Source organism: Mastigoproctus giganteus, unplaced genomic scaffold (assembly GCF_048544385.1).
Source record: "Mastigoproctus giganteus isolate SK-2022 unplaced genomic scaffold, ASM4854438v1 scaffold_16, whole genome shotgun sequence".
NCBI classification, from domain to species: Eukaryota; Metazoa; Arthropoda; class Arachnida; order Uropygi; family Thelyphonidae; genus Mastigoproctus; species Mastigoproctus giganteus.
This window is the reverse complement of record NW_028328293.1, coordinates 663060-679259: the sequence shown is the minus strand read 5'-3', so window position 1 is coordinate 679259 and position 16200 is coordinate 663060. Positions and strand designations below refer to the sequence as shown.

The window sequence follows — 16200 nt, the reverse complement described above, 5'->3', positions numbered from 1 at the left end:
TTTAGGCCTAAATGGTTGTCAAATGAACTAATGAGACTCGTGGGATGCATATAAATTATCAGGTGACACAGAAGCCTATGATATATATAAGCTAGTCTGTAATCAAGTCACAAAGGAGATTAGGGAGGCGAAGGCAGATTACGAGAAATCTTTGGCAAAGGATGCTAACAAAAACAGCAAGGATTTCTTTACTTATATAAACTCTAAAAGGAAGGGGATGAATCTGATTGGTCCACTTGATATCGATGGTTCGACTGTGATGATCCTACTCAGATAGCAAACAAACTAAATGATTATTTCGCATCTACATTCACACATGAGGAGTTATTAAGGTTTGAAAATGCCACAAGGATATTAAATTGTAACAGGGTGCTTAATGATTTTGTAATAACTGAGAACAAAGTGGAGGCAAAATTGTTGAAGTTAAACATAAGAAAGGCACCTGGGGGTGGATGGGATCTATCCAGTTATATTAAAGGAGGCAGCAAAGGAAGTAAGCAAACCCCTAGCCATAATTATGAGAGCATCCTTGGACTCAGGGAAGGTCCCCACGGACTGGAGATGTGCAAATGTGTCCCCAATTCACAATGGGGGATCGAAGGGGTGACACGAGTAATTACTAATTACAGACCAGTTAGTTTAACTTCTGTTCCGGGTAAAATAATGGAGTCACTGGTTAAAGATGCATTGCAGGATCATCTAGACAAGACTGCAGCAATAATTCAGACACAGCATGGGTTTGTTAAGGGAAAGTCTTATCTGACAAATTTGATTGGTTATTATGATGTGGTTACAAAGGAACTGGATGCAAAAAATAATTTTGATATCATATACTTGGATTTTAGGAAAGCTTTTGACACTGTTGTGCATGGAAGACTACTGTACAAATTGGAGCAGAATGGTATTAAGGGTAAGTTGCTACAATGGATAAAAGGATGGTTGAGTGGGAGAAGACAGAGGGTGGTAATCAATGGATGCTGCTCTTCGTGGACTAATGTTATTAGTGGAGTCCTGCAGGGTTCGGTGTTGGGTCCACCGTTGTTTTGTATATTTATCAATGATATTGATGAAGGTATATCAGGCTTAGTATCAAAGTTTGCAGATGATACAAAGGTTGGCAGTGTTGTTAATGACAGTAATGGCAGTGTGCTACTGCAACAGGATCTAGAAAATTTGGGCAGATGGGCTGAGAAGTGGCAACTGAAGTTTAACCTTGAAAAATGCAAAGTACTGCATATGGGTAGAAGTAACCCCAGAGAAACGTACCAACTGTGTGGTACTACACTTAAGGAGGTAGAAAATGAAAAAAGACCTGGGAGTAATTGTACAACCAGATATGAAGTTTTCTGAGCAATGCAGACAGGCTGCCAGGGCAGGTCATGGGGTGTTGGGGTGTTGTAAATGATATACAGGAATTTTGTTAGTAGGGAAAAGGAGGTGATTGTCCCTCTGTATAAGGCAATGGTCAAGCCACGCCGTGAGTACTGGTGCAGGTCTGGAGGCCTCATTTTAGGAAGGATGTAGATTTGCTTGAGCGTGGCATCTCTGTAGCCAGGTGGGCAGGAGCGGCAGTGCGTAGCACACACTTCTTGATTAGATCAGGGTTCGAGCCCGTGACCACCAAATACAGAGGATGCTGAAAGGTCAGGGAATGACCACCGCATATCCTCGGAGCAATATGGCCTTAGTTGCTAATGCTCCTAAAAACCAAATAACAACAATAACAGCTTGAGCGTGTACAGAGAAGGGCAACAAGATTGGTGAGGGGAATGAAGGGATCCTCTTACCAAGAGAGACTTAAGTTCTGCAAATTGCAGCAGCTGGAGACTAAGCACCTGCAAGGTGATCTGATTGAGGTGTATAAGGCCTTGAATGGGTTGAGCACGCTGAATTCTTCCACTTGTTCAGATTACAAACCTAAGGGGGCATAAATTGAAATTGAGGAAGGACAGATGTTGTCCTTCCTTAATTCATCGACAGATGAGGAAGAATAGATGTGTGGAAATTTGCCTTTAGCCAGCGTGTGGTTAATTGCTGGAACAAACTTCCATCTGTCGTTGTGAAAGTTGATAATTTAAATAAATTTAAGGAGGAACTGGACAAATATTTAGAAGGAATCGTTTTCTATTTTTTTTTTTTTTTTTTTTTTTTTGGCTGATGCTGCATAAGCTTATATGCCTGCTGTCTTGCATCACATGCCACCACCACCACCACTACTACTACCTACTGCAAAAAGATCTAGGAAAATTGGGTCAATGCAAAGTACTGCATATGGGTAGCAGTAACTCCACAATAACTTGTCAATTGTGTGGTACTACACTCAGGTAGTGGAGAATGGAAAAAGACTGAGGGTACTTGTGCAGTCAGACATGGTTAGACTGCATCTTGAGTACTGTACAGAGGTCTGGAGGTCTCTTTAAGAAGGATGTGTATCTGCTGGAATGGGTGTAGAGAAGGGCAACCAGAATGGTGAAGAGAACAAAAGGTGCCCTTACATAGAAATGCTTCAGTTCTGTAAACTGCAACATTTCAAGACTAAGCACCTGAAGGGAGAACTGAATCAGGTGTTTAAGGTCTTGAGTGGATTGAGTAAGCTAAATGTTGATGGCATTTTTCCTCTTGCTGAAACTACACATATGAGGCATAAATAAGTTGAGGAAGAATGGTTGCAGGATAGATTTGTGAAAGTTTGCGTTCAGCCAGCAGGTGGTTGATTGTTGGAACAGGCTTCCATTTTTTTTACTTGTGGAAGTGGATGGGTCGAATAAATTCAAGGAAGGGAGGAAGAACAAGACAAATTCTTGGAGGGTATGGATGGGAGAAGTGTGTTTATTTTTTTGGCTGATGCTATATAAGTTTGCTTTTATGCATCATTTGCCACTACTACACAGACCAGAAGAACTCAATATATATATATATATATATATATATATTTTTTTTTTTTTGTGTGCCCTTTACAATTTTCTGAAAGACTATTGTATTCCCATTATGTTATTTATTTGTGTCAATGAAACTTATGGAACTGCTATGGAAAACATGAAGAGTTACTATCAAAGATGAAGACTGAAAAGAACAGGATTGTTGCTTTTTCAAAAAAGATGATTGTGTTAGCTTGGAGAGACAAAAGCATTGTACATATGCACTCTTCTTTCTACAATACTGAAGTAACAACAGGGAAACTAAATGGGAGAGGGCAGACTTTCAAACTGAAATGCCAGTCACTATTTGTGAATACACAAAAAAAAGCACGGGTGCTGACCCACTCTGCTAGTAATTTCTTTACTTGGAAATCAATGATATATTGGAGGAAGGTGTTTTCCTAACATTTAGAAGTCTCAGTTGTGAACAACTTCAACTTGATGATGGTGGTAGATATATCTAAAAAGAACCTTCATCAAAAGCATTTTCGAAAGAAGTTGCTTTTTCGGTTAGCAGGAGATTATCCAAAATAAGAACATTCTTTCAAGAAAAGGGCTATCACGTTTAGATGCAGGAGACACAGTGAATGTCTGCCTTCATTTTGTTATTAAAGATGAAATTCCAAACAAGAAGAAAGACACAAAAAAAAAAAAAAAAAAGAAGAAGATTGCAGGATTTTGAAAATTTCAAGAAATACCACACATTAAAATCGCATAAATAATTAATATTTAAAATGTCTAAAGAGTTAAAAATCATAAAATATTTTACCATGCAGTTTTATATATTAGCTAATGCAAACCCAAAAATAAACAATTTTTGTATAGTTAGGGAAGGACACTATGTGGTTGTTCTCCATTAAGGTTGTTACTATATTAATACCATGTGAAATTAATAATATAGTTTATTAGGCTGTTTGCCTAAATTACTATACATTAAGGTGATGTTTCTGGCATCTTACCGATACCCATCATCAGACCATACATGCTGTTGGGGGATCAGAAAATAGAAAGGGTTACAAATTTGAATATTTTAGAATATTACAGTTACAATTACCAACATTACAGTTACAATTAGTATTCCAATTACAAATTGCAAATATATGATTCTAAAGTATTAAGTTGGAATTGACGCTACAATAGAAAACAGTTATTAAATTAGGAGATCTTAGGTAAATACAAAGAGATTAAATACTTACCTGCTGCCAGCCTGCACACCAACCTTGACATTCAGAGTATGGGAGCAGTGGTCACCCCAAGCTTCCGCTACACAAGAACCCCAGATATAGGATAAAAACTTGGCACAATTCTATTAGCTAATGGACTTAATCCCTGACCTATAAATTAATTGCTGGCAGTGCCTCTTGCCTGTATGCACATCAGGTTTCTGGGAGCATCGGCAAGAGGAGTCTGTCAGCAGGTAAGAAATTAATCTCTTTGTATTTACCTAAGATTTCCTAATTTAATATCTGTTTTCTATTGTACAGCAATTCCAACTTAATACTTTAGAATCATATATTTGCAATTTGTAATATTCTAAAATATTCAAATTTGTAACCCTTTCTATTTTCTGTTCCTTCAACAGCATGGTCTGATGATGAGTATCGGTAAGATTCCTGAAACATCACCTTAATGTATAGTAATTTAGGCAAACAGACTAATAAACTATATTATTAATTTCACATGTTATATGAATGGTATTAATATAGTAATAACCTTAATGGAAAACAACCATGTAGCATCCATCCCTAACTATATTAGATGCAGGTACAGACTAACCACAGTCTGTCTCATTCACGACTTATTCCTACTTCTTCTTCTTCTTCATAAAAATGTTCGGAGCCTTAGCAGCAATAGGAAACAGCAAATTTGACCCGCAATATTTCAATCTTTTCAATAAGAAAATAGAAGAAGGAATAAAAAACCAGGAAAAGAAAACAGGTGAGATATCCAGAGGAGAGGCCCACATACTACTCCCTCGAGTTCACCAGAACCAGGGGTATGGTATGGATGGGTATCGTAAGATGTCGGAAACACCTGAACCAGCCTGCACAATAACCTGATGTCCAAAATATGGGAGCAAAGGTCACCCCAAGCTTCCACTACATAAGAACCCTGGATCCAGGATAAAAACTTGGCACAATTCTATTGGCTAATGGACTTAATCCCTCACCTATAAATTAACTGCTGGCAGCAGCTCCTCTTGCTTGTATGGCACATCAGGTTTTTTGGAGCATCAGCAAGGGAGTCTGTCAGCAGGTAAGAATTTAACTAATTTAATATCTTTTTAGATTTCCTAATATGATATCTGTTTTCTATTGTAAAGGCAATTCCAACTTAATACTTTTGAATTATATATAGTCGAACTTAGTTATAATGAGCATCAAGGGACTGAAAAAATTTCCTTGTTATAACCATTACTCACTGTATCGGTGATGAGTTACCTCCTATTTTTTTTTTAATTCTCAATAACTTGATAAAAAGATAAATTCAAAAAACAAAAGAAACATTAGAGAGAAAAAATATTAGTATATACCTACATATTATTTGTATTAATATGTTTGTATTTGGTTTTTAAATGGATCCAGCCAACTGTTGTTACATACAAAACCGTCGTGTCCAAATTGTTTAACAATTTTTTCCACTTCGGTGTTCAAGATCGGACCGTCTATTGAAAATCCAGCTCTTCTTTGTGTAGTGAACCATTGAAGCAATGCTTCATCAACATTTGTAACCTCGCACTTATAAATCCCCCCCCCCCACAGTGGCGCCTCCGTAGCCAGGTGGGAAGGAGCAGCAGTGCACAGCACACGCTTCTTGATTAGACCGGGGTTCGAGCCCGTCGCCACCAAATACAGAGGATGTGGAAAGGTCAGGGAATGACCACCGCATATCCCGGAGCAATATGGCCTTAGTTGCTAATGCTCCTAAAAACCAAATAACAAACAAACAAACTCTCCCCAGGTTATGTTCTTTTCCAGTGCCGATATGTAAACATGTTTATTCTTCCACAATGTCATTACTGTTGAAGAGGACAAGGAAATTTTTTACATACTTCAACATTTTTTGCACCACGTTATAACTCATGAATAATTTTGACTTTTTCGCAAATCGAGAGACACTTACTTTTGTTAGCAGACATTTTTCCAAAGGAAGGGTTCATTTCTAACTGATTTTATTTAAAATGACAGTAAAGTGATCTGCATACAAAGTTCTTAGAAGTCCCATTGACAAAATTCTTAAAAGTCCCGAAATAAATTTAGTGAATACAAGATAATCTGTAAATAGGGTAATGAGACAAGCAGAATGCTGATGCACTATTCTATAGCCCCCGTCCCCGAAAGGACAAGGTAATCATAACCTGGGTGCTAATCCAACGCGATGTGGACAGTCATAAAAGCCAAGTCACCCTTTTCATTTTTGTCTATTCCAAGAATTGAGTTTTTTCGACTACCCAAGCAATTAAGAATGTTTGCACAGTTACCAAAATTTGTACGGTATATCCGTGTAATATGCTCATTATAACAGTGAGCGAATGTACAGAAATACGCATAAGTTAAAATCATTAAGGCTTTTTGCTTGTTACAGCTGTGACCTCGTTATAACTAAGTTCAACTGTATTTGTAATTGTGATTGTAATTGTATTGGTAATTGTAAGTATAATATTTAAAATATAGTACAGGAAAACATTTTGCTTCCAACCTGTATCAGTTCAGGAGCTCTTACTCCATATAGTTTGTCTGAATCTTGGAAATACCTGATAACAAAATTGGGGTACAGTTGATAATTTGAAAATTTTTCCTTGGCATTCAAAGGTTAACAAACTCTCTGGATATTTTTATTTTAAGCGTGGGGTAACTGACGTCCAAAATAAGAACATTATTCGTAAGACAGTAGGGATCAGGGAGAAACACAATGTGACATTTTTGCAAACCCTCCAGCCCTTTGTATTACACAATTTGTGAACAGGCCCTTATATAATTTCCACTGTTATTCATTAAAATAATAAAACAATCAGCAATACCTATGAATTCGGCATTTCCCTTTTGTTTGCCACTCTATAGTAACTCATATACATGGTTTGATATACTTATATCTCTGCAATTATTGCAGAGATACAAGTATATCAAAAAGAGAGATACATTGACAAATATTTTAGCCCAAAGTTTCCTAATTAATAATCTGCTAAAGTATGGTCCTCATTTCACATAACATCCTGTATATTCAAAATAACTTTTCCAATCATTATACAAATGGCAATTCGAATATAATATCAATAATATAATATTACTTCAATGTTTGGAACTATACAAACAAGAGAAAACTTGTTCACATAACATTCATTCAAAACCAATTACATAAAAACTGCATTCTGTAAAAGACAAATTTAGAAATAGGATGAACACTACTTTAGAAAAGCTTGCAACAAAAAAAAAAAAAAAAAACCAAATGCCATATGTAAGCCAGACATAATTATAGTGTTCAGTTATTTGCAACAACAATTGAGAATTCTCAATTTAGAATATATGCTTTTGTTTTTATTCTTTACCACAAAACATATTATTTCTTCCACCTAAAATTTTTAAAAATGCATAAAAGTATATATAATATCCTCTTAGAGTATTCGGATGGCAGTACATAAAAAAAAATAATAATAAATAAATAAAAGGTTTTTATTAAAGAAATTATGGGTGCATCATTAGCCTGAATGACAGCACTGATCCACTGTTAAATGTTCTCAACTAATTCATGATAGCAGACAGCTGGAATCTGATACCATTCTCCTTTCAACAGTCATCACAATAGCAGTCAAAATGGGCCATATTTATCTTGCCTTGATCTTGCATTCCAACTGATCCCAAATGTGGGATTCATTCAGATCAGATCATTCCTGATTTGATCTGAATGGTGTCCAAGCCCAATCTGAATACCGCCAATACCTAAACAATGTGCAATGAAACAACACATTGTTCCATATGACCTTTTTGTATTTTTCCAGTCCCTAAACACATTGCCCACTTCAAATAATATTTGGTGTTATGGGGGACTTGGCTTCACAAGTCCTACAAAACCGCAAACTTTCTACATGACTGTATAAACCTATGGATAGTCCTACTGATATTTGCTGACTCATATTGGATTTTATAGGTTTGGTTTGGTTTTTTATGGTGCAAAAACGACTATGGTTATAATACAGATTTTATAGGAACACAATATCAGAAATAATATAATCACTCTCTTCAGGTTCAGTGATACCTATCTGGAAATTCCATGGACCTACTGGATTACAGATTAACTGCTGTATCAGTGATGGAAGATTTTTCACATTCACGATCTCTGAGTTCATAATGTCCAATGTTTCCCTATAATTTGTTCATATATGTGAACAAATTATTAATTGGTTAAATGCTGTGAGCACCTTACCATGATCTGCTTCTGAAAGAATAGTATAATATAAAATGATATTTGCCTATGTTTGTTTCATTGTTCCCTTCAACAACTCAATTTCACGGATAAGGAACTGAGGTTAATAAAAGGTTCAATAAAGGTAATTAACAAAAAATAATAATCATTATCAGGAAAACTTTTTAATTAGCTCTTACCTGTGGATGATGGAGGTGGTGGGGGAGGAGGTGGTGGTGGCGGTGCACTTGATGGAAACCCAATTGGAACATTTGTAGATTGACGCACAGAAACAGATAAGGATGTTGGAGGAAGAGGTGGCGGAGGTATTGCACCTGGTAATGGTGGTGGAGGAGGAAGCACAACTGAGCCTGTGTAAAGCAAATATATTGTGTTTAGTGGTTAACAAAGACAGTTTTCTGGAAGCATAAAACTCAAGAATTCTAAGATATCAATAAGCAAAAATTTTCAAAAGACAAGTAAATAAAAAGAGACTTTGACACAGTCAAACCACCTGAGAATTGGGAAATTTAGTTTTGAATTGGCCATTCACCAAAGCAGTTTGGCACAGCTGATTCTGCTGTTGTTATTTTCTTTTACAAGAATCAGTAATGCACACCATACTGCTTCATTATGTATTATGTTTGTAAAAGTGTATGCTCACAAGCTGATTTGCATATTCTGTGGGTTGAAAAGCGTGGAATGACTCATGGGGGAAAAAACTCCCTAAACATGAAACTGGCTAGCTACAACACTCATTGTAGAAACCTTTAAAAACTCTTCCAGTCATCGATGAAGCTCAAACCAAGACCTCTCCAAGTGAGTGATAAGTGGTAAAATGATTATACTGTCACATTGCTGATTATGGAGGGTGAATGGGGATTTCATTTTGGATCTATAACTTTTTACTATGGCTGAGAGAGGGAAACTGAAGTTTAACATTGACAAATGCAAAGTAATGCATACGGGTAGCAGTAACCCCAGAATAACGTACCAACTGTATGAACAAAGGGTTGCTCTTACCAAAGAAAGTTCCGCAAATTGCAGCATCTGGAGACTAGGCACCTACGAGGTGATCTGATTGAGGTGTATAGGGACTTGAATGGTTTGAGCAAGCTCAATGCTGATGGGATTCTTCTTCTTGCTCAGATTATGCACCTGAGGGGAGTATAAATTCAAACTGCGGGAAGACATTAGTAGAACAGATGTGGAAATTTGTCTTTAGTTAGCAGGTGGTTCATTGCTTAAATAAATTCAAGGAAAAACTGGACAAACTTTTGGAGTAAATAGATGGGGGAAATGGGAAGATTTTTTTTTTTTTTTTCCTGGCTGATGCTGGCTTGCTTTCTTGCATCATATGCATCTACTAATGCTATGTTCCAACAACATTCTATTTAAGTGTATCCCATCCCTGTAGAGACTGCTTCTACAGGGATGGGATACACTTAAATAGAAAGGGTGCAAGAATGTTTGCTGATGCTATTGAGGCAGTGTTAGGTGGGTCGGAAAACTGCTAGCTTGGGGGAAGACAAAGACCAATAGATTGACAGTAGCCACTGGCAGAGGTGAAAGAGATTCTTGCACTGCTTCTATTAGAATGAGCAGAAGCCTGAAAAACAAGATGCATGGTATTTCAGAGACTGCTGGGAGCCATTGCAGTACAAGTAAACACATGGGTTGTGTTAGGGTAGCTAAGAATAGAAACAGGTGCAGGTATACTTGAGTGTACACCAATGCTAGGAGTTTAGTAAATAAATTTTATGAATTTGAGGTATTGCTCAAAACATCAAAGGCAGATATTGTTGGGATTTCAGAGACGTGGTGTCACACAGTTATAAGGAATGCAGAACTGGAATTTGGGGAGTACAATGTGTACAGAAAGGATAGACAGGATAGGAAGGGAGGACGGGTTAAGCTATTAGTTAAGCAATACATAAAATCCAAGGAAGTGAAGCCAGTCGACATCGCTGGACAGTGCAGTGTCGAGTCAGTTTGGTGTGACATAAGCACTGGGAGATCAAAATTGAGAGTAGGAGTGTGCTATAGGCCTAATTACTCTGATGAGTATAATAAGAAACTGTACAGGGAAATACAGTGGGCCCGTAAATCAGAGAGTCTTATAATGGGGGATTTTAATTTCCCAGATATTGACTGGAATTTTGGGGCTGGTCACTCACACACTAGCAAGGCTTTTGTGGATTTATTGGATGATTGTTTTCTACATCAGCATGTTCGGGAGGCAACTAGAGGGAGTAATACTCTTGATTTGATTATCAGTAGTGATTCTTCATGCATTAAGAATCTGCAGATATATGAACCACTAGGTGGCAGTGATCACAGTGTGCTGAAGTGGGATTTACTCAAAGAGGTAACTACCATTGGGGGTAAAGGGAAGGGTTATTGCTTTCGTAAAGGCGACTACGATGGACTGAGACAGTATTTAAATTCTATACAGTGGGACCAACTGATGATGTTACCAACAGTAAATTCAAAATGGGAAGCATTCAAGGAACTTATCTTGGAAGCTACTAGGCTTTACATACCAACTAAGAAATATTGTTCAAGGTTTAGGCCTAAATGGTTGTCAGATGAACTAATGAGACATATGGCAGAGAAGAAAAATGCATGGGATACATACAAATTAACACGTGACACAGAAGCCTATGATAGATACAAGTTGATCTGTAACCAAGTTACAAAGGAGGTTAGGCAGGCGAAGACAGATTACGAGATATCTTTGGCAAGGGATGCAAAGAAAAACAGCAAAGAGTTCTTTACTTATGTAAACTCTAGAAGGAAGGGGATGAATCAGATTGGTCCACTTAATATCGACGGGTCAACTGTTGATGGTCCTGCTCAGGTAGCTAACAAACTAAATGAATATTTTGCATCGACATTCACACATGAGGAGTCATTCAGCGAGGGGAATACCAGAGGTGTATTCAACTCTGGCTGTAAGCTAGAGAATCTTGTAATCTCTGAGAGTAAAGTGGAGGAGAAATTGTTGAAGACAAACACAAGAAAGGCACCTGGGGTGGATGGGATCTATCCAGTTATATTAAAGGAGACAGCAAAGGAAGTAAGCAAACCCTTAGCCATAATTATGAGAGCTTCCTTGGACTCAGAGGAGGTACCCATGGACTGGAGATGTGCAAATGTGACCCCTAATTCACAGAGGAGATTCAAAGGCTGACACAAGTAATTATAGACCTGCGAGTTTAACTTCTTTTCCCGGAAAATTAATGGAGGCACTGGTTAAAGAAGCACTGCAGGATCATCTAGACAAGACTTTAGTTATAGCTCGGACACAGCATAGTTTTGTTAAGGGGAAGTCTTGCCTGACCAATTTGATTGGATACTATGATGCAGTCACAAAAGAACTGGATGCAGGGAATAACTTTGATATTATATACTTGGATCTTAGAAAGGCTTTTGATGCTGTTGCACGTGGAAGACTGCTGCACAAATTGGAGCAGTGTGGCATTGGAGGCAAATTGCTGCTATGGATAAAGGGGTGGTTGAGGGGTAGAAGACAGAGAGTGGTAATCAATGGACACTGCTCATCGTGGACTAATGTTATTAGTGGAGTCCCTCAGGGTTCAGTATTGGGTCCATTATTGTTTTCTGTATTTATAAATGATATTGATGATGGTATATCAAGCTTAATGTCCAAGTTTGCAGACGATACGAAGGTTGGTAGGGTTGTCAAGGACACTACTGACACTATGCTGCTGCAACAGGATCTGGAAAGGTTGAGCAGATGGGCTGAGAGGTGGGAAATGAAGTTTAACATTGACAAACGTAAAGTGGGAAACAGCAATCCCAGAGCAACATATCAACTCTGTGGTACTACACTGACAGTGGTAGAGAATGAAAAGGACCTGGGGGTGGCTGTGCAGGCAGATATGAAGTTCTCTGAGCAGTCCAGACGAGCTGCAAGAGTAGCTCATGGTGTATTGTCAATGATATATAGGAATTTTTCTAGCAGGGATAAGGAGGTGATTATTCCCTTGTATAAGGCAATGGTCAGACCACACCTAGAGTACTGTATACAGGCCTGGAGGCCTGAATTCAAAAAGGATGTAGAGCTGTTGGAACAAGTACAGAGAAGGGCAACAAGAGTAGTGAATGGAACAAAGGGGTGCTCTTACGAAGAAAGGCTTAAGTTTTGCAAATTACAGTGTCTGGAGACTAGGCACCAGCGAGGTGATCTGATAGAGGTGTATAAAGCCTTGAATGGTTTGAGCATGTTCAATGCTGATGGGATTCTTCCTCTTGCTCAGAATAATCACCTGAGAGGGCATAAATTCAAATTGAGGAAAGACAGATGTAGGATAGACATGCAGAAATTTGCCTTTAGCCAGCGGGTGGTTGGTTGGTGGAACAGACTTCCATCCCTTGTCGTGGAAGTTGATAGCCTAAATAAGTTTAAGGCTCAACTGGATAGGTATTTCGAATGAACAGAGGGGTGAAGTGGAAGTGGTATTTTTTTATTTATTTATTTTATTTTATTTTATTATTTTTTTTTTTGGGCTGATGCTGCATAAGCTTGCTTTCTTGCATCAAATGCCTCTACTAATGCTAATGCTAACATCAAGAAATTTGTTAAGCTATGGAGTGGTCTTAAATGCTATTAGTTTCTGAGTTTCACAATTTGTGCATCAAGAATCACATTGAGGTAGTGATTCATTAAACAAATGAATCACTACTGTTAAGTGAATAAAAACTTTCAGATTGTTTGTAAACAACATTATAATACAGCAACTTTCATCTAATTGCCCATATACTGAAAATTAATAATCCAAGAAAGCTGTCCTTTCAAAATGCATACAGAATCCTTATCCACTCAGGATAATACACTGTCAAAGATGCTACTTGTCACTGGGAGCTGGAGTCAGTGAAGCAATTGTGTGAAATATTTCACCTCTATACTATACTCAGTGGGGGAGGGGAGGAGAAAGAGAGAGTTGTATAATATTTGCTATACTTTCACAGGTTATATTGGGTCAGTATATTATGTTTGTACATATGTGTGTTCACAAGCCACTCTGTATGGTGTGCATGATGAAAAACACGAAATGTGGAAGTAAGGTTTTTTCCACATATGGAAAAAACCTTACTTCCACCTGAGTTCGGCTAACTACAGTCAAGTGAAGAGGTCATGAAAAATTTTTCAAGTGTTAAATGAGACACCCCCAAACCTCTCCAAATGTGTAAAAAGTGGCAATACCATTATACAGAGGATGTTAGCTTACTAGGTGGAATACAGCAGCATTATAATATGCATATATATATTACCAATCTTGTTGCCCTTCTTTTTATTCATTCTAGCAACTCTACATCCTTCCTAAAATGAGGCCTCCAGACTCTGTACACAGTACTCTAGGTGTGGCCTGACCACTGCCTCGTACAACAGGATAATCACCTCCCTGTCCCTGCTAGCAAAATTCCTATATATCATTGATGGCCTGCTCTGGCAGCCTGTCTGCATTGATCAGAAGACTGCATATCTGACTACACAATTAGAACCCCAGGACTTTTTCATTTTCCACTAGCTGAGTGTAGTACCACACAGCTGGTACATTCTTATGGGGTTACTTCTACCCCATATGCAGTACTTTGCATTTGTCAATGTTAAACCTCAATTGGCACTTCTCAGCCCATCTGCCCAAAATTTCTAAATCCTGTTGCAGTAGCACACTGCTATTACTGTCATTAACAACCCTGCTAACCTTTGTATTATCTACAAACTTCAACACTAAACCTGATATACCTTCATCAATATCATTGAAAAATATATAAAACAACAGTGGGCTCAACACCGAACCCTGTGGGACTCCGACACCGAACCCTGTGAGACTCTCTGCCTTCTCCCACTCAATCACCCTTTTATCCATTGTAGCAACTTAGCCTTAATACCATACTGCTCCAATTTGTACAGCAATCTTCTGTGATGTACAAATTGGAGTGCCAAAACAGCATAACAGTGTTAAAAGCTTTCCTGAAATCCAAGTATATGATATCAAAATTATTTTTTGCATCTAGTTCCTTTGTAACCATGTAATAGTATCCAATCAAATTTGTCAGACAAGGCTTTTCCTTAAACAAACCCATGCCGTGTCCGAATTATTGCTGCAGTTATGTCTAGATGATCCTGCAATGTATCTTTAACCAGTGACTCCATTATTTTACCTGGAACAGAAGTTAAACTAACTGGTCTGTAATTACTCGTGTCACCCTGAGATCCCCCTTTGCGAATTGGGGACTTTTGCACATCTCCAGTCCATGGGGGGCTTCCCTTGAGTCTAAAGATGCTCTCATAATTGTGGTTAATGGTTTGCTTAGTTCCTTTGCCTCCTCCTTTAATATTATTGGATAGATCCCATCAACCCCAGGTGCCTTTCTTAGGTTTAACTTCAACAATTTCTCCTCCACTTTGCACTCAGTTATTACAAAAGCATTAAGCAACCTGTTACAGTTTGATAAACTTCTGTTATTTTCCTCCCTTAATAACTCCTCATGTGTGAATATAGATGAAAAATACTCATTCAGTTTGTCAGCTATCTGAGCAGGATAATCAACAGTTAAGCCATCGATATCAAGTGGACCAATCTGATTCATCTCCTTCCTTTTAGAGTTTATATAAGCAACGAAGTCTTTGTTGTTTTTCTTAGCATCCTTTGCCAAAGTTTTCTCGTAATCTGCCTTTGCTTGCCTGATCTCCTTTGTGTGACTTGATTACAGACTAGCTTATATCTGCCATAAATTTCTGTGTTAACTGATAATTTATATGCATCCTATGCATTTTTCTTCTCTGCCACGAGTCTCATTTTTTTGGTATTTGTTGGCATACCGGCTTCTGTGGCCATAATGCACCTCACAAAGCTTTTGCATTTACTCTGATCCAAGCCCGAGGCAGGATTCGAACCTGTGCCCTTTGGGTTGCCAGGCAGGCACTTTACCCACCCGGCTAGCCCGGTCGGCACGAGTCTCATGCCGACTGGGCTAGCCGGGTAGGTAAAGTGCCTGGCAACCCAAAGGTTGCGGGTTCTAATCACACCTCGGGCTTGGATCAGAGTACAAAATGCAAAACCCTTGGGAGGTGCAATATGGCCACAGAAGTTGATGTGTTAACAACAACAACAAAAAAAAAAAGTCTCATTAGGTTATCTGACATCCATTTTGGCCTAACCTTGAACAATATTTCTTAATCGGTAAGAAAAGCCTAGTAGCTTCCACGTTTAATTCCTTGAATGCGTCCCACTTAGAATTTGTTGTTGGTAACATCATCAGTTGGTCCCACTGTACAGAATTTAAAAACTGTCTGAGACCACTGTAGTCACCTTTACAGAAGTAAAAACCATTCCCTTTACCCCAAATGGTAATTATATCTTAAGTAAATCCCACATCAGTACACTGTGATCACTGCTACCAAGTGGTTCCTTTATCTGCAAATTCTTAAGACACGATTAATCACTTTGAACAGACTTTGAAAGAGAGATGATAGTGGGTGCCCGATGCATGGGTTACTCTATCGCAGAGGTGGTGCAGAAATTGCATTTTCTCAGTTTGACAGTATCAAGACTGTATCGGTAATATGCTATTTCCAGAATAATATCTCGTCATGGGCGGACAAAGGTGGTGGATGAACATGGCCATTAACATCTGTCTCGCATTGTTTCAGTCAACCGGAGAGCAATGGTACAAATCACCACCAAATTCAACAAGAGAAGTGCCATAAATGTCTCCACCAAGACCATCAGGCGATAATTAGCCGCAATAGGCTATGGAAGCTGTCGAAGAGTCCCATTGCTAACACAACGACACAGGACTCTGCACCTCAACTGGGCAAAAGAACATCGACACTGGCCCTTGGATGATT

General features: G+C 38.3%; 1 protein-coding gene across 1 annotated transcript in view; it reads right to left on the bottom strand.

Moving 5' to 3' along the window:
- Spx (Spliceosomal protein on the X) overlaps nucleotides 1–16200 on the bottom strand; it is a 232782-nt gene that overhangs the window by 32167 nt on the left and 184415 nt on the right. Inside the window, exon 7 of the mRNA XM_090389423.1 lies at nucleotides 8519–8689. Coding sequence (XP_090245549.1) covers nucleotides 8519–8689 — 171 coding nt within the window. The remainder of the gene's footprint in view (nucleotides 1–8518; nucleotides 8690–16200) is intronic.